The sequence below is a fragment of the Glycine max genome, chromosome 3 (genome assembly GCF_000004515.6).
Source record: "Glycine max cultivar Williams 82 chromosome 3, Glycine_max_v4.0, whole genome shotgun sequence".
NCBI lineage: Eukaryota > Viridiplantae > Streptophyta > Magnoliopsida > Fabales > Fabaceae > Glycine > Glycine max.
In genome coordinates, this window is record NC_016090.4 from 46,751,119 (window position 1) to 46,777,568 (window position 26,450).

Genomic DNA, 26,450 nt, shown 5'->3' on the forward strand with positions numbered 1-26,450 from the left:
TTAACTGTTTAGTCAATGAATTTTAAATTAATTTTTAATATTTTTTAAATACTAGTTGAAGGAACATTTAATTTTTTTTATATTTATTCTCTTTATCCTCTTGAATATTTATTAGAATTTTCTTTTTAATCTTTTATTTAAGGTAACATTTGTTATATTTTTTTTTATCCTTAAACATTACATAGATATATTTATTTATGTAATTTTATATTTTGTTAGTTACTTAAAAATACAATTTTATCAAACACAAGATAATTTTTTAATTTTCAACTACCAAATAGTTCTTCAATTAGTTTTGGTCAACATGACCAAAAATTGTTTATAAATTAGACCAATAGTTAGGGTTTGGCAAAAATATAAGAAAAACTATAAGTATTTTAAATATATAATTATTTTTCTGAATATTTGATTAACAATATTGAAAAGAGATATTGTTTAATTCATATGACTAATCTTAGCTAATAAAATTCATAAGTTTGATGTAATGATATAAGATTTCACTATATTCATATACGAGGAGAAAACAATTTATTTAATAAGAAAACACGTGATTAATTTCTTCCGTATTTAAAATTTCCTTAAATAATAGTCACACATCACAATCATTATTAATCTCTATCTTATTGGATTGAAAGACATTTGTTGTCTTTGTCCTAAGAAACAAAATTCACCTAATAAGAAACTTTTTTGTTATTTGTAATTAACTTTAAGAAAAGAATTTAATTGTATTTTCCTAAATTTCTATGGGGCATTTCTCCTTATTTGATATTACGTGTTGTAATTTAAAAATAATTTTTGTTAAAGTCAACTATATACAATATTTTTTTAGTGGTATGATATTTTGCATACCTATAAGCACATATGACCTTGTATACTTTTTTATGTGAATATAACCTTGTATACTTGTACACATTATGATGTATAAGTCTAATTATATTATTTATTATTCAACTATTTACTCTTTTTTAGGGAAATATGCCAATATATGTTGTCACTATTTGTATTTTTGGTAAAACTTAATTTTACTCCTTGAAATTTAACTTTGACCATTGTTGGACTTTAACAAAAATAATGGTTTTTGTCCTTCGCAACGACAAAAATTGTATACGATAAGAGACAAAGTCTAGTGCTTTTGTAAAAATCAGAAATTAAATGAATCAAAAGTTAAAGTTGGAAGAGTAAAACCAATATTACAAAGACAAAATATATTATAGTTTTTGGGCTCTCGGGGAAGTTTCGTGCTCGAAACCATTGTACTTTGTAAGTGATATGGACATGAACTAGTGGACTTTGTCATTTTTATTATTATTATCTGAAACTGGCATAATTTGTTGTAGATTAAAACTTTTAATAATGTTATAAAATAGTCCTAGTGGATCCGTTCCATTACAAAAGGAGAGGGTGAGAATGGAAGTGGTTTGGAAATGCATCTTGAGACAGAACAGAATATCCCCTCTCCTCATAAGTATAGTATAGATTATGATTATCAGTTCCACTTTCACACGTTATGTTTGGCATACTTGTCAATCATGACGATGATCATCATCATATCATAGACAAATTCCACTCAGCCACTACCGGCCGCCCCTCCCAACAGAAAAGTAAACGCTGAATTATTTATAATGGCATTAGCATACTTGTCTTTTTTATATGTTAGTTGTCAACATCACGCCACTCTCTTGCTTCTTACCTTGGCTTTCCCTTTCCTGCGACATGGTCAATCAATGGTCGCTGCTATATGCTATATGCTATACGCTTTGCAATCCCCAACATCTCAAACCCATATGCTAACATTGAGGAAGTATCCTAAAGACTCCCTTTTTCCCTTCTGGGGATTCGTTCTAATGACACAGGGAACTCGACCCTTTTCCATCTTCATGGTTTCCAAGTTAATGGTCTTTGTCTTAATACTGTTCCTTCTGTCTGGATTCCTTGTTCTTGTTCAAGCCTCCTCGTGTAACCAACTGGATAGAGACTCGCTCCTCTCCTTCTCCAGGAATATATCCTCTCCGTCCCCTCTCAATTGGTCTGCTTCTTCTGTTGATTGCTGTTCTTGGGAAGGCATTGTGTGTGATGAGGATCTCAGAGTCATACATCTATTGCTACCATCCAGGGCTCTCTCTGGCTTCCTCTCCCCATCCCTCACAAACCTCACTGCTCTCTCCCGCCTTAATCTCTCCCATAATCGCTTATCTGGTAATCTTCCCAACCATTTTTTCTCACTTCTTAATCACCTGCAGATTCTTGATTTGAGCTTCAATCTTTTCTCTGGCGAATTGCCACCCTTTGTTGCTAATATCAGTGGCAATACTATCCAGGAGCTGGATATGTCTAGTAATTTATTCCACGGAACACTCCCACCTTCTCTCCTTCAGCACCTGGCAGATGCCGGTGCTGGAGGGAGTTTGACTTCTTTTAATGTTAGTAACAATAGCTTCACAGGTCATATTCCCACTTCTCTCTGCAGTAACCACAGTAGCTCGTCTTCTCTCAGATTCTTGGATTATTCCTCCAATGATTTCATAGGCACGATTCAGCCTGGACTAGGAGCATGTTCCAATCTGGAGAGATTTCGAGCAGGTTCCAATTCACTATCTGGGCCCCTTCCTGGTGATATTTTTAATGCTGTTGCTCTCACAGAAATCTCCTTGCCCCTCAATAAACTCAATGGAACCATTGGTGAGGGCATTGTTAACCTTGCCAACCTCACAGTTTTGGAGCTCTACTCCAATAATTTCACCGGGCCCATTCCCTCGGATATTGGTAAGCTCTCCAAATTGGAACGTTTACTCCTTCATGCCAACAATATAACTGGTACTTTGCCCACATCTCTGATGGACTGTGCCAATCTTGTCATGTTGGATGTAAGGCTTAACTTGTTGGAGGGAGACCTCTCAGCATTAAATTTCTCCGGACTCCTCAGACTCACAGCACTTGACCTTGGCAACAATAGTTTCACTGGTATTTTACCACCAACCCTTTATGCTTGTAAGTCACTTAAAGCAGTAAGGCTAGCATCTAATCATTTTGAGGGACAGATCTCACCTGACATACTTGGACTTCAGTCTCTGGCTTTCCTTTCAATTTCTACCAACCACCTGAGTAATGTCACTGGGGCTCTGAAGTTACTCATGGAACTCAAGAACCTCAGTACCCTTATGCTCTCCCAGAATTTTTTCAATGAAATGATGCCAGATGATGCAAACATAACAAATCCAGATGGATTCCAAAAGATCCAAGTTCTAGCATTGGGTGGTTGTAATTTCACAGGCCAAATACCACGCTGGCTTGTTAATCTGAAGAAGCTTGAGGTCTTGGATTTGTCTTATAATCAAATTAGTGGTTCAATTCCTCCTTGGTTGAACACACTTCCTGAGCTTTTCTACATAGACTTGTCTTTTAACCGCCTCACAGGAATATTTCCAACTGAGCTCACAAGGCTTCCAGCACTAACATCACAACAGGCATATGATGAAGTAGAAAGGACTTACCTGGAGTTACCCCTCTTTGCTAATGCCAACAATGTTTCCCAAATGCAATATAATCAGATTTCCAACCTACCACCAGCAATATATCTGGGAAACAATAGCCTCAATGGCAGTATCCCTATAGAGATTGGCAAACTGAAAGTCCTTCATCAGCTGGACCTTAGTAACAACAAATTCTCTGGCAATATCCCAGCAGAAATTTCTAACTTGATTAACTTAGAGAAACTATACCTCTCAGGAAACCAACTTTCTGGTGAGATTCCTGTTTCACTCAAAAGCTTGCATTTTTTGTCTGCTTTCAGTGTAGCATACAATAATCTTCAAGGACCGATACCAACTGGTGGTCAATTTGATACTTTCTCCTCTTCCAGCTTTGAAGGAAACCTACAGTTGTGTGGTTCAGTTGTTCAGCGTTCTTGTCTTCCTCAACAGGGTACTACTGCACGTGGTCACAGATCAAACAAAAAATTGATAATTGGATTTTCCATTGCAGCCTGTTTTGGCACTGTTTCCTTCATTTCAGTGTTGATAGTGTGGATAATATCCAAGAGAAGGATCAATCCAGGTGGAGACACTGACAAGGTTGAACTGGAGTCAATTTCTGTCAGCTCTTACAGTGGAGTTCATCCTGAGGTTGACAAAGAGGCTAGCCTAGTGGTATTGTTCCCAAATAAAACAAATGAAATCAAGGACCTTACCATATTTGAAATATTAAAGGCCACTGAAAATTTCAGTCAGGCAAACATAATAGGATGTGGGGGTTTTGGTTTGGTTTATAAAGCAACGTTACCAAATGGAACTACAGTGGCCATCAAGAAACTTTCAGGAGATTTGGGTCTTATGGAAAGGGAATTTAAAGCAGAGGTGGAGGCTTTGTCCACAGCACAGCATGAAAATCTGGTTGCATTGCAAGGCTATTGTGTGCATGAGGGTGTTCGGCTTCTCATATATACTTACATGGAAAATGGAAGTCTGGATTACTGGTTGCATGAAAAGGCTGATGGTCCATCTCAACTTGATTGGCCTACTCGACTGAAGATTGCACAAGGTGCAAGTTGTGGATTGGCTTACATGCATCAGATATGTGAACCACATATAGTGCATCGTGATATAAAGTCAAGTAATATACTCCTTGATGAAAAGTTTGAAGCACATGTTGCAGATTTTGGGCTGGCCAGATTGATTCTTCCTTATCAAACTCATGTTACAACTGAACTTGTAGGTACATTAGGTTACATACCCCCAGAGTATGGACAAGCATGGGTAGCAACTCTGAGAGGAGATGTCTACAGCTTTGGGGTTGTCATGCTTGAGCTGCTCAGTGGGAGGAGGCCCGTCGATGTAAGCAAGCCTAAAATGTCAAGGGAGTTGGTTGCCTGGGTTCAACAAATGAGGAGTGAAGGAAAACAAGATCAAGTCTTTGATCCTCTTCTGAGAGGGAAGGGCTTCGAAGAAGAGATGCAGCAGGTTCTTGATGCAGCATGCATGTGTGTCAACCAGAATCCTTTCAAGAGACCAAGCATCAGAGAAGTTGTTGAATGGCTGAAGAATGTGGGGTCATCCAAACCGCAAATGAATAAAGACTAGAGATAAATGTTTGTCCTTGACAAATCTTGACAATAGATATGTATACTTGTGCAAAGAATTTTGCATTTCAATATATACAGAATCATTTTTACCACCGTAAATGATGACTCTCCCTATCACACTAAGTTGGTAGCAAGATTTTAATAATTATTTTATGTGCCTGTCCATAATACTCGAAAAACCTTTCTATCCTAGGAACTAGCATAATTGCTTATGCAGAAAGTATACCTTCATGCTACTAATTGTTTCTCTTAACTCTTTCCAATGAATAGAGCATCCTGAACTCTGCTAGCCTTTGTTATGTGACTTATGTCATTCTTGTTTTACTTTTCAATCTTAATATTGCAGCACTACAACTTACTGAATTTAGTTATTATCATTCACTTTATAAAATGCCAGAAGCTTTTTTATTTGACACAGAATAGTGTAATTTTAGTTAATCAGGAAAATCATGCCAATTTAAATTTATATCTCAGGCCATTCAGTACAAGAGCATTTGTTTAATTTTTTTGGAAAAATTATATTGTTTACACTTAACACTACATATTAAAGAGGAACTGAATTGAATGATAACGGGTTGTTGTGATGTGATTTTGGCTTAAAATTAGTTTAAACCAAACAAAAAATCAATTGTGGTGTAGTTTAGTTTGGCTTAAATGATTTATGATATCCGAACAAAATCAAATTAATTTTTTGTGGTTTGATTTAGTTTGACTTTGCGATTTAAAATTTTTGCTAGCAAGTATTAATAAAAATGCTTAAATTTTTTATTATTAATTAGATAAAACTTGAATAATAACTAGTTCAACAATCAACGGTATAAATGGACAATGAAAGTTTCAACAATTAAACTTAAGTAAAACAGTAATTATTTTCAAGTTGAATAATAATCATTCCACATAAAAGTAAAAAAAAAAAAAACACATAATACTTGTTTTCAAGTTCCAACAATTAGACTTTAAAAAAATAATAAGATAACATTTATCATACTTGCTTTCAAACATAAAAATTAAGAAAGTAGATATCTAACAACAAAACACTAATTATAACAATAATTTTTAGTGGTATTTCCGGTGCAATTTGGTTTGGTTCGATTTTTGTATGTCAAATCCCAAACCAAACCGAACCACACCGAACCACGTGGTTTGAAAAATAAAAGAATCAAACCAAATCAATGACTATTGGTTTTTATGTAGTTTTCTATTTGTTGGGTCGATTTTTTGTTTTATGCTAGGATTGGTTCGGTTTTAAATACTCCTACTAAATGAGGCCAAAGTAGATAATAAAATATTAAGTAGGGAGTTGCTTTAACCCGAATCACATTGCTATTGCCCCCTATCGAGTTGCTTTATTTTTTTTTTTCAAAAATATCCTTTTCATAGAAATATGATTCAGTTAAAAAAGTTCACAACAAATGTTATGTAACAGAGGATGAAAAAAATACAAAATGGAAACAAAATTTGATTGTATATTTTTCATCAAATCGTGTTTTCGTTGAATTAAATAGAGGTGAAAAAAATATATACAACAAAAATTGGATTATGTTATATAATGTAGTATGACATCACACTTCCATATTATATATATATATATATATATTACCACCACTTAATTTAATGGAAACATGCTTCCGTGCAGCCAAATATCAATACCCATATGCGGAACAAGTTGCAGCGGCACAGTGGTGTTTGAAACAATGGTAGTGAGGACGCACAGTGGTGACTGGGCAAAGGGGGTTGTGCGCCTGCGGATCTGGAGTTGGGAGCGACGCACGATGTTATTAGGATCGTGGTGGTGGTGTGCGTGACGTTGGGGGTCACGGCGTTCAGATCAGGCCGGGGTGGGATGTGTTATGTGAGGGGGTCATGCAACAGTAATGATGGTTGCACGATTGTGATGATGTGTGGTGGTTTTGGATCTAGACGGAGATGGGGGCATACGACGATGAACCTCTTAAGGTTTTGGATTAAAACATGGTGTGAGATTGCTTGACGTGATTGCTTATAACTCATTGGTGTAAATCTCTCCAATCATTTCGTTAAAGACCATCATGATTCGATTATTAAATATCTTCAGTAGAAATTGAAACCTTAGTTCATAAAGTTGTAAGTGGTGGAAAATTAAGCCCTTGTAGTCCCATTATTACGACTATACGAGCTATGAATGATAGTCAACTCACAAACAAAAGATTCAAGATATATGGGTGCATGGATATTAAATTATTTACGGGCAAAGCTCTACATATCTCCGGCAAGATGGTGCATGTTATGTCTAGAGGTTAAATCCTAAACCAAAGTTTTCTACTTGTCATTTTGGCTGGCTAGATTGTGCATAGCTATCGATAGTATATATTTGACAATTGACTTGGTACACAAAGGCATAGTGATAGAATGAAATTTTTGGGTGTGAAGATACAGTAGCACAACAGGATTTCATTAACAAGGGTGCTTACGTATATATTATATATAAGCGTCAATGATCTGCTACAAAGCCGCGTTCTTTCGCTTGGTTCGTTTGTGGCAGAATGTTAGTGTTAACCATGCATGAAATTTTGGGTTACAGTGGCAAACACACAACAGGGGGTACTTTCAGGCAGCATTGCGGAAAGCCTTAGGCAAGTAATAATATCATAAAATTTAAGACGTGTTGGCCTATCAACCTTTGGGCTAACATTCTTTGATCTCTCCATATGACAACAATTTCTTCATCTCGAGATCATTTTATTTAATAAAAAATGTTTCTGTATGTGAAGTGAAATTCCAGCAATTATGCAACAAATTCTTCTTTTTAGATAATGAAAATGAACAATAAGGAAAGAAAATATTTTCTCAGTCCTAGTAGTTTAGAAGCTATATATAATGCGAATTGGCAAAAGAGAAAAGGCCTTACATAAGGGGGTTTGTAAAAGAAAAAGAGTAGAGTCCATGAGATTGAGAAGGACTAATGAGTGGATTATATATTGTCTCTCCAAGCAGCATGCAGCTCCATATATAGACAGTAGTGTTGAAGATTGCGGAAAAAGCAGCACTGAGTGAGGGTGTCCTGTCCACGTAAAACCCATTGTATTTGTGTTGGGTCAAAAAGAGAAAATACGAGGAAGGTGGCGTTGGCTCCCAATTGAACAAGCAACCTAATTACATTCTTTGTTGGAGGATTGAAGATAGATAGAGTTAAAACTTAACTAATTGAGTTTGAGTTCAGTCATGATCTCCTTGGATATACCAACAGAGAAGCATGGTGGCACAGCGGCGCAGGATGTAGAGACGAGCACGTTGCTCCTTAACCAAAGAAGCACACTTGTTGCAAAACCCATCATCATGTCCCTTTCTCTTTCCTTCAACCTCAACCATCTATTATATTACAGTGTTCGTTACGCACCCCCAAAATAAAAACAGAGCTTGAGGGAGTTATTTATATATACATAGGCAAAGGTTGACTCACTGAATGGAGAAGTGAACGTGGGCTCCAAAACTGAGGCCTCAAGGATGGATTTGCAGGGAGGGGAGGGGGAATGAATGTGGCCTTGCTTCCTTGCGTTACCAATGTTTAGCGTGCAAAAACGAGCAAGGTTTATTAGAAAACTGGCAAAGGCACGGAGGTGTACTGTTTACTCTGCGGTGGATATGTAGTGAAATATATATGGTCATCTTTTGATCATTTTTTTCATAAGCACCTCTACTCTTAAAAATAGTCAAATAAATTTAAGTTTTCTCATGAATTAAAATTGCATTTAACTTTTATTTTTTACTTGTTTTTTTCTTCTATAAATTTTTGTTGGCAAGTTTATCTAAATATAAATAGTTAATTATAGTTGGAACTTGCTGCCTTGCCAAGAATGCCACATTTACTTACAGAAACTGAGGGAGAAGGATATTATGCAAATCAGTAGATGCAAGCTACTCGGACTCATTGGTAAATAGTTAAATTAATTATATATATTGGTGGATGTTTGATGCCTGGCTTCCAGCTTTTCATGACATTCAAAACTTTGGATTATAAGCATAATATTGAGTAGGATCTTTTTAGGAGGCTAAATTTTACCTTGAATAGATATATATATTTGATCTGGTGCTGAGATCAAGATTATCTTTCTTTTAATTTAGGATTAATTTGTGCTGGGTCAAATGTAGGAGATATGGTTCCATTTCTACATGCATACTTGTACTCCTGAATGTAAGGAAGTTTTTATTTTCAACGGCATGTAAGCTATTCTACATTTGACATTATTATCATATCAAGTTACACATCATCTGCTTCTCAATTTAACTAGTTAGTCCTATTAATCTTCTCATCAGTTTGACCATTTTGCTCTTTTATTTCATAAAAGTACACTCAGTACAGATCCTTTTTTATGGTGAAAACCCAAGTGAAAGCATAGCTAGCTGTCTTTGGTGCCCTCCCACTGCGGCTGAACTGAACACGAGGAGAAAATAAGGACTGACATGCCTTTCGTCTATCGCAAGACAACAAGGATCCATTTCTTAATCCTTTATATAATAATAAATTTAATTATATGTCATGGATTGAGTTGGGCCAAGAAAAATAAAACCTGTTATTTAATTCGTATATGATTGAGTTTTAATTAGATTAGATCATATTTAGGGGTAGGTAAACAAGTATTATAGTGGATCGAGTCAGTCCATCGCATACCCTTACACAGATTTATTTAATATATTGGCCTGTCCGTGTCTGACAGATCTCACGGGCCAAATAGGCTAATTTGTATGCCTTGTTTTTTTTTTAAAAAAAAATACAATTTCAAAATAAATATATATTTTTTTCTTAAAAATAGTCAATTACACTCAATTATATATATATATATATATATATATATATATATATATATATATATATATATATATGTGGGTGTGTGTATTAGATTTTTTTAATAAATCTCTAACAAATATTCAATTACAAAAGTTTTAACACAATCAAATAAATTTTCAACATAGATATAAAGAATTTTGGACTGGATTTTAAAGATTAGTTAAGTTTGAATTATGCTTAGCTGGTGGTCAAACTCACAGATTATGCAGGACAGATCTAAAATCTTATATAACCATGAATTTTTTTTAAAAAATTAATCTATAACCCGTACGAATCACGAGTCCCATGAGCCCGTCTATGGACCTGAAATGTTTACTCACCCCTAGTCATATTTGATTAAAATATTTTTAAAACCATGGATTGGATTTCAAGTTGACGGTGAACATCCTATGATATGCCTTTTTTAAGTGAATAAGAATAAACTAATGGGCCATCTCACTGTAAATGAAGGAGAAGCGTAACAATACACAGGAGCGACTTTGTTCATTAATGGACCGCAGAGTCCGAAGATATTGGGCTTGAGAGGGACAAATTAAAGGCTAAGCATTTGACTCTCCTTGTTCATAATCATAGTTATTTGTTTGCTATTGCTAATGGGCCTTCTTCATGTAACGGGAGACATTTCATGGTGGCCCATATTATAAAGTGATGATGTTCTTTGTATCAATGCACGGACCTTGATATTTCTTGACACTCCATTTTAATGTAATAATATAGTATAATCAAGCTAGAGCCGAAACAAGGGGCGTTTTTACGGCTAGCTAGTTAGCTCCTCTTGTATTCTAATTTCTACCCTGTAGTTGAGTTGGTACATTGAGTAAAAGATGAGAGAGACAGGGTGTGCTACTCACGTGTGTGATGACGTTGATGAATGAATGCTGTTAACTTATTGATAAGTGTATTAATTTTATCACAAATAATAAAAATTGAATTCATGAGGAATTTGATTGTACTTAAGTGAGACAAATCCAATTATCAAGCAATGAGAATAAATAGAAGAACAAAGAGATAAAGAATTCTGAGTGTGAAAATTAAGGGTAAAAGAAAAGAAAAAAGATAACAAAAAAAAATAAACAATAGTTTAAATGCGAAAAGATGAAATCAGAATGTAATAATATTGGGGTTTAACATGTCAAAACTACTTATAATATAATGTAAAAGATTTTTTCTATTTAATGAAATCCCTATTTCGACTACTGAATTATCCTATCTTTGATTCTCAGTGCTAAGGTCTAATTTATTTATCCTTTTTCCCCAATTTTTTTCAGAGACAAAGATAACAAATCACATCAAGATAAGAAATGCAAAAATTCTTTAGGACAAAACAAATGTCAATCTATTTCTATTTCTAATAATGAATTTATTCAGATACTCTTCTCCAATTTTTTAGATACGCTTCCAACAAAAGGAATTTATCCTTTCATAATTATGAGAAACTTTACACAAATGCGTTAATAGAACAAGGGAATGAATGATTGATAGCAAGAAAGAGATGAATGATTAAAAAAAGAGGATTTTCCCTAAGGGAGAAACTCAACTTTGGATTTCTTCACGGGAAAACTTTGAAACTCGATACTCTTTTTTTATAGATTTGAGGTAGCTTACTTTTTACGCTGACTTCGTTCTCAGCGTACTTTGGATGTTCTCGCACTAAACTTAGACTATGAGGTAAGCATGAATTTACTCACTAAGTGAGAATACACACTAAACCTGAACTACACTCAAGACTTTTTCTTTCACAATTTTCCTCTATAAAGCACTAGAATTCTTCTTCTTAACTTTTACTAATAAAAATTTATAACGATGTTAATTTGTTCGTTATTTAAATAAAGACAATAATAAAATAATAAAATTATTATCATTAGTTAAAATTGATTATTAACTTAAATTTTATAATTATCAACGACTAATGCTTAATCATAGTCTATCTGTCTGCCTTCCTGTCGTGTATAGCATTGTAGTCCTTCCCTTATTGTTATTATTAAATTGGCGTATGAGGATGATGAACGTTGGAGAGACGAGGCTGAGGAAAATTAGCCTGGGAAACTCCAAAGGAGACGCTGAGAGACCACTTTGAAAAGTTGCAGGCAGATCCAAAGGATACGGATTTGTAAGTATATTCATTCATTATATAAAATAATGAAGGTAACGTTCAAAGAAGCTTGGGTGCACGTACGGCTTCCGGCCGGAGGAATGAATCAGGGTATAATCCCACTTCCCCATTCCCCATTCCATCACCACCCCTTTCCTTTTTACGCCTATTTCCATCTTCCCTCTACGGTGGGGGCTACATGAATAAGCATGTGTACCAAAGCCAGGCTGGGTCATGTCCCTGCCACTGCACACACTGCCCCCATCTATCACTCCTAATAAGTCCTAACATAACACAGGTGAATGCTTCAAAACTCAAAAGGGTTGTCTCAGAAAAGCTTAGTTGGCAAATAATAACACAAGGGCACGCAGCAACATTATTAATTATCTCATCTGTTGTGCCTCTACTTTCCAATTTTTTATTATGTTTTTTTCTTTTTTTAATTCTTATTCTTGCTTAGGTGTTTCATTGAAGAGATTTTTTCATTCTCTCTCTCTCTCACATCTCAGCATGAGCTGTGAATTGCTCAGTTTCAGTACAAGAAAAGAACAATATGTCCATATGTATGCTGAATCAATCAACCGTATATAGCTTATTGGCGGCTTCTGCTCTCACTGCTTAACTTTCATTTTATTTTATGTTTTTATTTGATATTGATGTACATTGTCATGTTATTAAAAAACTTTAACTTTAAAAAATATACACTGTCTGAATTAATTATGGCATAGCCCTTGAGGAGACTATTTGAATTAATTGCATTGCGTTTGTTCTTATTTGAAATCTCCTATTGATTCTTTTCTTATTAATCTTATCTATGTGAGACACTAATCACCATTTTACATAGTTCTAAACGTCTACAGAAGAATTAAGAGTTAAACCTAATAGTTGAAATTATATGAAAATGACTTACCCCTTTAATTATTCAAGTATCAAATGAATTAGCAAAAAGCTAGCGTGTAAAGGATCTATTTGAACATGGTTAATTAAATTAGATACACTTCTTTATCTTGAGAGAACAAAATTATCTTAGATTAATTTACCTTCAATGTGAATCAAATAATAAAGTATTAAATATAAGACAATTAATCAATTAAAAAATCATTATGCGAACTCCCAATCCCAAAAACCTTATTATTATTAATTTCGTTCGTTTAAAATATTTTTTTTATCTTTAGTTTAATCTCTCAATCTTTAAAATATGCAATTTTTCTCAATCTTTTCACTTTTTTAATCCTAATTAATTCGTTATAATTGTTAAAGCAAATATGTAGTCCATGTGCAAGAACGATACATATTAATTACTGATTAATGATACGGTATATTTATAGGATCAATGGAGCAAGATTATATTTAACAAAAATAACTGAAAAATTAGTCAAAAGTTAAAAGAAGATTATAGTTGAAAGCTGAAAAATTAACTTATTAAGATAAAGTTTGACATGATATTTTAATTAGTTTTTGACTTTTTTTTATCAGGTGAAAAATATAAAATAACTAAAAAAAAATTATGATTTATTTTAAAAGAATAAGTAAAAAACTTGATAAATATATTAAGGATAAAAATAAAAAAATATATAAAACTAGAAATTATTATTTTAAAAGACGTTAGTTCAAGTAGTTTTTTAAAAAACATTATAAGCTACTAAATAAAAGTTTATTTACTGAAAGCTTGTAAGCAAAATTAAAACTTAATTAAAATATTTTATCAAAAAATATAGCTAATAATACTTAATAAAAAATAAGTTTCTCTTACACAATTTTTCTATGTACCTAACATAAAGTTATATTTGTTGCTGAACAAAGATAAAACTTGTATTTGTTAAGGGTATTTTTGTAAAAAAAAAATAGTTGAGAAGTGGAAAGATAAAGCCGTGGAGTGCAAGTAACAAGGACCATTACTCAAATAAATAAAATTGTAATAAATTAAATATTCGGTTTTAGTTTTAGCCTTTAAGTTTAGTTATAAAAAATAAAACACCTTTGATTTGATATTTACATAAGCACTAGACCAGTTGCGAATTTGATATTTCTATGTTTACTGAAGCAGTTGCCTGGTTGCGAATCTCTAACTTTCCCTTAAATAGACTGTACGAAATTGAAGCTAACGTGATATTAATTAGGGTAATTCTGTGATGGACCAGTCTTTCATGGTTGCCGGTAAGTTCTCACATTCTTTATTAGATTGGATTTTAAATCCAATGGAGTTTGTTGACAGCTTCGATGATTTATAGAAAAGATAAAGTTAAGGAGCAAGTTTTTATATCAACAACCAGCAAGAGAATATGCTCGAACAGATAGTGGACACACAAGTTTGCAACTACCATGTGCTTAATTTTTTTATCTTAATCGTCACAAGCAGAATATGTAATAAAAAGAATATTGATCTGGGTTTCGTTTTGTTTTGGTAAATAATGGCTTTGATTATATACATTTTCCTGGTACAGAAATTCTTAGAACATTGAATGGTTTGAAGTGCTGAAATATGCTAAAATAGGAAGCTTCAAGAGAAGTCTGCACTTCACGTATACATTTTCTTACGTATTGGTCGTTTCTTTGTTTACTCACTTTTTAAGCTGCATGTTTTTGTACTGTGATATTTGTACTCTGGCTTGATTTATGCACTTCTTGTGCTAAAATTGGGTTTTCTTTTTGCCTTATGAAAATTTTATTGTCGGATGGAATTGTTTATTTAAATGTACGAAGATGACAAATGCACAAACAATACGATTTCGAAACAACTTATAAAAAATCGTCATTCATGTTGAACTAATTGCAGCTCGTCCAGAACAACAAGGAGGTGGGGATGGAGATATGCAGAGGTCCCAAGTCCCAACACGAAGCACCCGTACACACACTTGTTCACTCAGTTATAGTTAAACCTTATTTTGAACCAAGTATAAGTATTACATATATTTTTAAAAAATTCAAAATGCATTGTTCATTACCAATTACTTACCGCGTTTACCTACTATACCGGATCAATTTGCTTGTCCACGGCTAGACCATATGCTCAAATGGTCCACCACAGACGTCACCATTAATTAGGGACGGGTTGCTAAAAATCCTCACAACGAATTGCAAAGATGATTTGTAAATTGAAATCGAGTGAATAGGTAAATTGGGGGAATCACAAGTTATGGATATCTACAAATAGCTATAATGATTTTCTTAATATGAAAAAAATAAAGATTTTATATTTCTAATAATTTTCTTTAGTGAAAATAGTATGATATGAAACCATTCAAAGAATTGGGAAACTCAACATAATCCTCACCAGCTATACTACATACTTTCCAGGGGGTTAAGGATTTGGTCATAATTAAATGAATTTATGCAGATGACACCGATACTAGTACTAGAAATTAGGGGGAAGTACTTAAAACAAGAGTTTAATTATGGGGGAGGAGAGAAAGTTAGGTTGAAGAGGCAAGTTTAGAAAGTTAGTTGAAAGCCTTCGGTCATTGTTTGTTTCCTATTCCAAAAATATAAGGATGCATAAATGTTACAATTACCCACTCTTCCAAGATCGGCAACAAACAGTCAGAAATCAGCATGCATGCAACTAACATAACGTAACATTGTTACTACTGCCTTTCATTGTTATTTAAATTAATGTGGCTCTATCTTACTTCCTCTCAGCTTTAGCTACTTGTTGGCAACTCCTCATCTTCTTTCCTGGCCATCTGGGCACTACTTTCACTTTCCCTCCAAGTAAGTACTATTTGACGGTTAAATAGTTCTTTCAAGTTTTTGAGATCAGCCATTATTACCTAATGTGTGATCCTACTACATCATATATATGGCATTTGTTTCAATCTGTGAACTGGAATGGGCAGTGTAAGCCTGACAAATTCATAGTTAATTTGTCAACTTTGGAAGTGACGTAACAAGTGCTTAAACAACGATGTCATTAATACAGTCAAATTTATTGAAATATATTTTTCACTTATATAGTTTGATGGTGCATATGTTTTTCTCGGAGATATATAATTGTGATTTAGACCAATTGTTGCAATTACCACTTGTTAACTACTCTACTACATGATATGTAGATATAACATGGCTGAGGAACTGGATAAACCTTTGCTTGATCCTGAGAATTTCAACCGAGAGGGCATTGATTTGGTAAGTCCTCCAACAAAGGCAGGACTCAATATAATTCAATAAATGAATATCTTAGACTTTAACGTTTTCTATTTTCATTCTTGTTTTTACTTTTAATGACATTTTTTTATAAAAAAAATTAAAATTTGTATAGAAAGCCGTGACAATAATAAAATGTTATTTTTGTTTCCTATAAAAAAACATTTTTGTAATTAAAAGTGAAAATTATTACAAAATACAAAATATTTTCTGGAATCAAATAAACTATTATTGTTTTAATTTCAACTTCAATATTTATTGCAAATAAATAACATTGTTATTTTGATCAGGAACGTATACCATTAGAAGAAGTATTTGAACAGTTGAGAACATCACGAAGAGGACTTTCATCTGATGATGCTGAAGCCCGGATAGAGATATTTGGCCCAAACAAACTTGAAGAGAAGAAAGTAAGAACGCACACTTCTTATAAATATCCGATTTTCATAAATTCATCATATAGAATACGTGAACCAAGATAAAATTTGGCCATTCAAGTACCTAGTTATAGTATTTTGTTCATCATACCAAGATAGATGTTAAAGTACCCTGTTCACCGAGTTACAACCATATAACCTCTTTGGAGTACATTCGGACTTATAAACTATAAGTTCTTTATAGCTTATTTCGCCACACTTCTTGGTAAAACTTATCAAAATAAGCACTTTTTAGTTTATTTCAATGAGTTTCTTAATTAAATTTGTAACGAAAGCTCTTACATGACAAAAACTTATTGAATTAGCACTTCAGTAAGTTGCTTACCTAACACATCCTATGTGAATCAGTTGAAAGTAGAAGAGTTGGGCAAGCTGGAGTTGTGGCCCTTGTCCATGGTTAGCATATTGCATCTCACTAAAGAAGTTCTAACCAAAAACACTGTCCTCAAATGTTTCTGCAGGAGAATAAAATATTGAAATTTCTTAGTTTTATGTGGAATCCTTTGTCATGGGTTATGGAAGCAGCAGCATTGATGGCGATTATCCTTGCTAATGGTGGAGTGAGTAGAGAACACAATAATTGTTCTTCGAATATATTATATGCTCCTGTGTTTTCATTCAACATTTACTTTTTGGTTTGTATTTCATTTCTTGATTCCTTATTTTGAGATAAATTTTCAGGGGGAAGGTCCTGATTGGCAAGACTTTATAGGCATTATATGCCTACTGGTAATAAACTCAACTATAAGTTTTATAGAAGAAAATAACGCAGGAAATGCTGCTGCAGCATTGATGGCTCGTTTAGCTCCTAAAACAAAGGTATGTTTCTTTGTTGATGACATCCATGATCCATCTTAGGAATTCATCACCTATGAGATGCAGAGTGGACAAATCTCCTTAAAAAATAGAAATTGTTTTAGTAGTATATTACTATACTATGTTGCTTAATTCTTGTTATGCTACAATACCTTGTGTTTAAGATTCCTTGCATACACACCATTAATGAGCAAAAGTCTCTAATATCTTTGTTCACAGGTTCTCAGAGATGGGCAGTGGCAAGAGCAAGATGCAGCTATTTTAGTACCTGGAGATATAATTAGCATAAAGCTGGGAGATATAATTCCAGCTGATGCTCGCTTGCTAGAAGGGGACCCTCTAAAAATTGATCAGGCAAGCCTTTGTTATGAAATAAATAAATATTCTAACTCTGCTATATAACTTTTCTATTTAGTGGATTCACTATATATTTTCTCACGACGTAAACTGTTACAATCGATCAAGAATGGAGATGTCCTGGTTTTGTTTTATGCAGTCAGCCCTTACTGGAGAATCTCTACCTGTCACAAAGAGAACTGGTAACGAGGTCTTTTCAGGTTCAACATGTAAACATGGAGAGATTGAAGCTGTAGTGATAGCAACAGGAGTTCACTCATTTTTTGGTAAGGCAGCATACCTGGTTGACAGTACCGAAGTTGTTGGGCATTTTCAGAAGGTAACTTGGGAAAACTTTCAACATCTTTTGACATGGTTTCATGCAATAATAAGAAATATAACCAAGCCAAGATGTTTACAAAGAGCTAGAAGTTTGAATGATTACATAAAAGGTACAGTGTTTTAAGGATTGCCATGATGTTTTACCTGTGATAAAAACCAGCACAAAGGAGCAATGAAGTATACACAGATTATAGCATTGGTTTTATATGGAAACTCATCACAATGCAAAATAACTTTTGCATGTTTTTGATCAATCAGCCAAATTTCAAACTCTGATATCTGTGTTATTTGCTTACTTTTTTTCAGGTCCTTACCTCAATTGGTAACTTCTGCATTTGCTCTATAGCTATAGGGATGATTTTTGAAATAATTATAATGTTCCCAGTGGAGCATCGATCATACAGGGATGGAATAAACAACCTTCTTGTTCTCCTAATTGGAGGAATACCCATCGCCATGCCAACAGTATTATCTGTAACACTTGCAATTGGCTCTCATCGTCTTTCTCAGCAGGTTCAACTTTTGAGCTCTTAGCATTCAATTCAATACAGTAGAACTAGGACCATTCCCTCTCTTCTTATGTTTGGGACTCGGATTCAAAGAAATTAAGCTTTTGTCTGCATTATTGGTAATCATAGTTTAAAGTCTGGCAAATCCTATAGTATCACTTTGGGGTAACCATACCCCGCCCGCATACTTTATATCGCATCACTTGAAGCATAGTTAATGCATAGGGATAGGGGCACCGTAGTGCTACCCTTAAAGTTCAAAACATTGTAACAGATCTTTGTGCTGCTGAGTGCTGACTATGTTCTTTCTGTGTTTTTAAATCATTCGTAAGGGAGCTATCACAAAAAGAATGACAGCAATTGAAGAAATGGCAGGCATGGATGTCCTATGCAGTGACAAAACTGGAACTCTTACACTGAATCGCCTAACTGTTGATCGAAACCTTATTGAGGTAGGTAATGGAATATGGACAAGGATACGGTTGCTGTACTTAGAGTTTCACCTTACATGTTATGTTATGTTGAACAGGTGTTTAACAGAAATATGGACAAGGATACGGTTGTTCTACTTGCAGCCAGAGCAGCTAGACTGGAAAACCAGGATGCTATTGACACTGCCGTAGTTAATATGCTAGCTGATCCAAAGGAGGTAAAGATACCCATCAGATCACCCATGTAACTTTGAAGTTCTCCAGCGTACTAATAAAAGATAAACAATTCCTTCTTTTTCTCTACAGGCACGTGCAAACATCACTGAAGTTCATTTTTTACCATTCAATCCTGTAGATAAGCGTACAGCTATAACATATATCGATTTTGATGGCAATTTTCATAGGGCCAGTAAAGGAGCTCCAGAACAGGTATCAAAACTCATGAAAGATGGCCATTATATTGCTTTTTCTTAATGCCTAATGTCTCCTAGTTTTTCTTCAAATCTAATACAAAGTTTTTCTTCAATGTCCTTTATTTTTGTACCAGAACTTCACACTGTTCTTTACACTGTTTGCTGAATACCAGATTCTAGATTTGTGTCAAGAGAAAGATCAGATTGCCAAGAAAGTGCACACTATAATAGACAAATTTGCTGAAAGGGGATTGCGATCTCTTGCAGTTGCTTATCAGGTATAGCAGCTATTGTTTTCTTTCCTGCTAAAAGGGTGATTAAATGAACAAAAAAATGTCAATTTATTGCTTACTGTAAGAACATGGGTTATGAGCATAACTTAGCCTTACAAAACCGACTTTTAAGTTAAGAATTGCTCCCACTTATAAACTCTATCTCAGACACTATCTCTAGTCAATATGAAACTTCATTATGTTCCCCTTCTTGCCCACGGCTACCTGCCACAATGTTGAACTTTCAACACCCCTCTCTACCTAGCGGTGACCATAATTTAGGTTGTTTTTCAACACTTACAAATATAAATTTTCAAAACTAGAAGATATGATCAAGACTTGAACAATTTTAGAATGTCAAATATTAATTTGTCTTACTTAGACAAGTCTTTACTCTTTCAGGAAATTCCTGAAAAATCCAAGGATAGCCCTGGAGGTCCTTGGACTTTTTGTGGTTTGTTGCCTTTGTTTGATCCTCCAAGACATGATAGTGCTGAGACCATCCGAAGAGCACTTAACCTTGGAGTCTGTGTTAAGATGATTACAGGTAACCACCAAATTCCAATGAAAGCATAGAGTATAATAAACAAAAGGCCATAGTTTGGTTCAAGTCATGTGATGTTCCAATTTAACTCATTATATTTTCTCTGTACTGGAACCTTACCTTCAACACACCCAAAGTAGCATATCCTATTGACGTATTCAATGCAAAATGCTTTTCTCTAATAGTCAAATTTGAAATGTTGAAGTCTTGATGTTGTTTACATGTCAATGACTCAATGCAGGTGATCAATTAGCAATTGCAAAGGAGACAGGCCGAAGACTTGGCATGGGAACAAACATGTACCCTTCTTCATCTTTGTTGGGTCGCGAAAAAGAAGAGCATGAAGCTCTCCCTATTGACGAGCTCGTTGAAATGGCAGATGGCTTTGCTGGTGTATATCCTGGTATATTGATTTGATATTTAAGAAAATTAGTTGTTTCTCTCAGATCATATATTTCATTCTCTTGTTTCATTTCATTTCCTTTCTGTCAGTAGAATAAATAACCTCAAATAGGAAAATATGCTTTTAAGACATCTCACTATCTCAGATAACAAATAAAAAGAATGATGCAATATTGTTGTAATAGTAATAGATGGTCGACATGATATCCTGTCTGTACAAAATCTTACATGGTTGATCCCTTTTATTGCACCTTTCAGCTTCCTCTAAACTATATAATGCCTGATAATTTTCTAATGAGATATGACGAGTTATGCAAATTACCCATTGCTTGCCCTATTTCATGTTTACCATCCAAATATGAGTGATTTAAGCGTGGAAAGAATTCCAAGACCCTAGTCTGGAGTGCTTAACTAACACCAGTTATGTCGTCCTATTCAAAACTTTCGGATGAATTTTCCTATATGTGGTTACCTATCATTTTCGTAAATGTTGCTATTTCACCAAATCTGTTTAACGATTGTTTTATCAATGCATATTTTCAGAACACAAGTATGAAATAGTGAAAATTTTACAAGAAAAGCAGCATGTTGTCGGAATGACTGGGGATGGAGTAAATGATGCCCCAGCATTGAAGAAAGCAGATATCGGAATAGCTGTGTCAGATGCAACGGATGCTGCAAGAAGTGCTGCTGATCTGGTCCTAACCGAGCCTGGCTTAAGTGTTATTATTAGTGCTGTGTTAACTAGCAGAGCTATATTCCAGAGAATGAAAAATTATACAGTTGAGTGTGCAATCTTTGTCTTCTCCGTATTATCATAGAAAAGTTAGCCTTTCCACTTTTATACATTTTATAGCCTCGATATGAAAGCATGACTAGTCAGTCCTATAACATAGTCAAAGTGTCAAACCAAAAACAGCGTCAGTTAAAATCTTTATTGTTCAGACCACCAGTCATTATAAATGTATTAACCTGTAATAAACTTATAATAACTCAATTTTATTGGTCTTTTTAATGCAGATATACGCAGTCTCCATCACCATAAGGATAGTGGTAAGAGAAGTTCTTATCTCCAATTTCGAAGTCCTTTTTTGTAGCTTCTGTTTTTCTCTTATCTTGGACTTATATTTAAATATTAAAGCCCCCTGAGACTTGCATCTAACTTGTCAAACCAAACCCTTTTGCAGCTTGGTTTTGCTCTCCTAGCATTGATTTGGGAATATGATTTTCCACCCTTCATGGTCCTGATCATTGCGATACTAAATGATGGTAATACATCAGACAATTTTTCCATCCCTAAGACTATGGACATGAACCATAAAACTTCCATTTTCCTAATCTTCTGTACACACATGCTTAAATGATAGATGGAAACTATACTCACCAATTTTATGTGACTTTATGACAATATAATAGAAAGAGATTATATTCATTGGCCTGTTTGTGTAAGTTTATCTGGAAGCACTTCTAGGAGAAGAAAATAAGAAGAAAAAAAAAAGCTTCTCTATAAGCTAAAATTAGTTTATACATAAACTAATTTGTAAAAGTTCTTTCATATAGTTTCTCTGATAATAAAGTTATGAGAAAAATCAAAATACATAATACTTCTTTTCTCTTGGTTTCAAAGCATCCAACTAAATTTTTGGTTCATTCAAGAGTGTAAATTTTGCAAAGGTGTACAATTTTAGCTTCAGAATCAATATAAAAAGGGTATAAAATCTTGGAATATAAATATTCTTCATCATTTGAGTAAACAGCAGAAGTTCTTTAACAGAGAGTTTTACTTTGTCACATCTATAACTTAAAGGGAAGTTTTTACAGAATAGGATAGACAAAAAGGTTGACCAAATATGATATAGTGATATGTAAGATTTGAACTCATAATTGTTTAAATTTGAATTAGGTACCATAATGACCATATCTAAAGACAGAGTGAAGCCATCCCCAACACCTGACAGTTGGAAGCTGCCTGAGATATTTGCAACAGGAATCGTGATTGGCACTTATCTTGCTTTGGTTACTGTCCTGTTCTACTGGGCAATAGTTGAGACCACTTTCTTTGAGGTACAAAAGTCTTTGTTTCTCCTTCTGCTTTTGTTTGTTTTAAGACCTCAAAGGCAAAAAAAAAGTTGTTTAATAGGAAGAAAGTGTTTATGCAGAGCCACTTCCATGTAAGTTCCATATCCAGTGACAGCGAGAAAGTATCATCTGCAGTATATCTGCAAGTGAGCATCATTAGCCAGGCTCTAATTTTTGTTACTCGTAGCCGAGGTTGGTCATTTCTAGAGAGACCAGGGGTTCTACTGATGTGTGCATTTGTAATAGCTCAACTGGTAATGTTAAACAGATGTAGTAGTGGTTATATAGGAAATCCATAAAAAAAAGGTGAATAATAAGTGTTGTGTGTGAAATGGATAGGTGGCGACCATAATTGCTGTGTATGCATATATCAGCTTTGGGAAAATAAGAGGAATTGGATGGAGATGGGCTGGAGTGATATGGCTGTACAGTATAATCTTCTATGTGCCGTTGGACATAATCAAGTTCACAGTGCGGTATGGCTTGAGTGGAGAAGCCTGGAAACTGATATTTGAAAGAAAGGTTAGTGTTTATTAAGAGTTATTTAATTAAATAAGGAGAATGATATACATACAAGTAGTTGTGTGGTGAATTTGAACAGACAGCGTTTACATATAAGAAAGACTACGGAAAAGAAGAAAGGGCAGCAAAGGAGGAGAATGGAAGGGGGTCTTCTTTGATAGCTGAAAAGGCCAGAAGACGTGCTGAAATAGCCAGGCTGGGAGAAATACACAGTCTCAGAGGACATGTTCAATCTGTTCTCAGACTCAAAAACTTTGACCAGAATCTCATCCAATCCGCTCATACAGTCTAAGGAAACCATGGATACATTTTTACCTATTAAATAAATTTCTCTTCATTCATTTTTTTTATTACATTCTAATAAATAATTTCATTTTTATATTTGTAAGAATCCAACCAGGTCAAACAAATACCCGTACTTAAATTGTTTTCTTAATAAGCGCTTGCGTTGGAACTATTTTAATGATGCAGAATATGGCTCTCGGCCATGTTAACAACAAACATAATGATCATATAGATTCTTCTTCTTTTTTCTAGTACCCATCAACGAATATCCAAAACATCCATCCAGATACCAGCATCTCCAATGTTTTGGAGTAAATTTATGTCATATGAATAGTTTCTCAAAAATAAGATATTTATTTTCTGTAAGAAATTATTTTTTAGTAATAAAAAATAATATGTATCTCATACATAATAATATCATAATTAAGTTAAAATAAAAAATATAAAAATATGAGTTTTCTAAAGTTTTTTATCATAAGAGTAAAATTATATACATTTTTTTTATAATGACATGATACTTTGAAACTCAAAACTTAAAAAAATTTCTTTCAAAATACTCTTAATTAATTATGTAAATATGTTTAAGAGGAAATTGATGATGAGCAATTAGACAATGTAAAATTAAAGATGATAATTTCTTACTATGTCATCGACAAATTTCTTCACCAAACACATATGATCTGAGGTTGTTTTGGTTGGCATGCATAGCTAGAGTTTTCGCTACTTGTCTTAGAAAGGATTCAACTCATGGTTTTTCTCTCTAATCAATTGGGATCGATTAAATATGATACGTCATAAAAAATTTATTTATAAAAGATTAATAAAACTTAATTACAATAATATTTTGTAAAAATTAACTTATATTATAAATATGTTGATTCAGGATTATATAATAATATCTTCTTTCATTACCACGTAAGATTATGCTCATTGATATTAGTATATTTAATAATTTGATTTTAATTAATTATTATTAAATTAAGAATTACAAATAAGTGAGAAGTTTAACATTAATTAAAATAATATTTTGGTCTCTATATTATTTTAATTTTATTTTTTCTTTTACAGAAAATTGTAAATTTTAATTCAACACTCATATTTTGGTTATTACTAACATGGTTGACATATCTATAGTTATTTTTTTCGGTGTAAAATTATTTCATAATTTTCTCATGAGTCTAAAATTGACATATTTTTCTTCTATAACAAAAAAAATAGAGAAATTATGATTTGTGGAAACCTATTTCCATAAAAAATAATTTTTTTGGCAGTTTTATACCTACCAAAAAAATTTGTAAGAAGTTTATTATTTTATACCACTCAAACAAAATTATAATAGTATTAACAATAACATCATCATCCACGTTAGTGACAAAATTAATGGCATGAATCAAAATTTATCTTATATACATATACCAATACTAAAATCAACAATGATTCATATAAGTGATAGCAGTTTATCAATAATTTTTTATGGAATTAATTCCTACCAGTTAAAAAAATATATACTAATACTAAAACTAGTTGAACCTAACGCTAACTTACAAATTAGCGTGGGAATCAAACTATTAATTAAATCTAAAACATAATTATGTGACAACTAACAACATCTTTAATGCATAGTTATTGATGAATTACTTATCATGATTTAATGCATAGTTATTTAAATGAATTATTTATCATAATTTTATATATTATAATTTCATATAGATTTAAACACTTTATATAAAAATTCTTTATGATATTAAAATTGTTGAAGTGAATGAATCTTACAATATTTGAAAAGTATTATATTTATGATATAAATTTATTAAACAATATTTACTTATATAAGTAACACCATAACATTAGCTCCAATAAAAAAAATTGAAGAAAATTGTTTAAAATTAAACAGTTCCTATGAATACTGGCATTGAAGATGCTTTAACACTTATAATCCAACCAAACGATCGAGTGGCATTTAATATTTTCTCCAAAATAAATTTTTTTGTTCCAACTTCGAAGTAGATGCATAATTAATTAAAGGCACACGAGATATGGTACATATTCTAATTTAATAGATTATCTAACTTTGTTGTACTTGTCAATAGTCCAAATTCCAAATAATAACACCAGATGTTATTTAAGCAAAAGATTATAATTAAAAAAGCTGTTTTAAGTATGGGCTTGATTCTCGTTGTTCTGTTTCCAAACTTCGTTCTTCTGACATAGTCTGTTTTTTGTCCTTGTGATAAAAGGGTTCTAAGATTTGTGTCAGAGAAAATATCACTCGTTAATTTTATATCTCGTATTCCCTTTATTTTGTTTATTATTTTTCGTTTAAGATTATAATATAGATTACAAAACAATTAATTTTTGTTATCCATATTAAATTTATTTATAATTTCTTAATATGTGATTAATTATCTCTTTCATTTATTATTTCAACATTTTATACGCTATTCTTTTTCCTTTTTTTTTATAAGATCCACTTGGGAAAATAATAGTTAATACTATCTTAAAATTTTAAAATAATAGATAAACAAAGAAATTAAAAAATGACAGATAAAAATAAAGAAAATACTTTACATCATGTTTAGCAGAAGATAAACTAGACAGACACTGTCATTGATTTATTGGTATGTTTAGTCGAGAAAAGAAAGTCAAATAAAATAAATGGAAAGGAAAGAAAGAGAAGGAAAAAAGAGAGTAAAAAAAATAAATTTTGACATGACTTAATTCCAACATCTCATTTATATTAAAATTGCACCATATATTTTATAGAATTTAAATAAAAGCTCATTTATAATTATATTGTTATATAAATTAATAAAGTAAAGCTGGAAATGTTTTATTTTTATTATTTTTAAGATCGTATTCGGACAAGTTGTCGTAAAAAACAAAGTTGCATATATCCATGTTGTTACGAAGGGAGCATGCATTTTG

General features: G+C 33.0%; 3 protein-coding genes across 4 annotated transcripts; 2 read left to right on the top strand and 1 right to left on the bottom strand.

The window, feature by feature from the left end:
• The first annotated feature begins 1,459 nt into the window (after window positions 1–1,459).
• On the top strand, window positions 1,460–5,176 carry LOC100782574 (tyrosine-sulfated glycopeptide receptor 1). The gene has a single exon (XM_003520843.4). It carries the CDS (start codon window positions 1,623–1,625, stop codon window positions 5,073–5,075), a length of 3,453 nt encoding a protein of 1,150 aa, XP_003520891.2. The 5' UTR covers window positions 1,460–1,622; the 3' UTR covers window positions 5,076–5,176.
• Window positions 5,177–7,974: 2,798 nt separating this feature from the next.
• On the bottom strand, window positions 7,975–8,453 carry LOC102669032 (uncharacterized). Its single transcript, XM_006577688.4, has one exon. The coding sequence runs from the start codon at window positions 8,423–8,425 to the stop codon at window positions 8,273–8,275; it is 153 nt and encodes a 50-aa protein (XP_006577751.1). The 5' UTR covers window positions 8,426–8,453; the 3' UTR covers window positions 7,975–8,272.
• A 7,114-nt stretch (window positions 8,454–15,567) lies between these two features.
• Window positions 15,568–23,628, top strand: LOC100795836 (ATPase 10, plasma membrane-type). Of its 2 annotated transcripts, none has more exons than XM_026127977.2 (21): window positions 15,568–15,705; window positions 16,047–16,119; window positions 16,428–16,547; window positions 17,036–17,134; window positions 17,256–17,393; window positions 17,610–17,744; window positions 17,887–18,066; window positions 18,375–18,581; window positions 18,910–19,029; window positions 19,107–19,226; window positions 19,315–19,437; window positions 19,595–19,699; window positions 20,096–20,240; window positions 20,479–20,640; window positions 21,183–21,421; window positions 21,660–21,692; window positions 21,827–21,908; window positions 22,543–22,703; window positions 22,799–22,972; window positions 23,058–23,240; window positions 23,299–23,628. In XM_026127977.2, the coding sequence occupies exons 2-21, from the start codon at window positions 16,054–16,056 to the stop codon at window positions 23,530–23,532; spliced, it is 2,826 nt and encodes a 941-aa protein (XP_025983762.1). In that variant the 5' UTR covers window positions 15,568–15,705; window positions 16,047–16,053; the 3' UTR covers window positions 23,533–23,628. The 2 variants fall into 2 exon arrangements, with proteins under 2 accessions (XP_025983762.1, XP_003521833.1); XM_003521785.5 differs by having other exon boundaries at window positions 15,570–15,705; window positions 23,320–23,628.
• The last annotated feature ends 2,822 nt before the right edge of the window (window positions 23,629–26,450 follow it).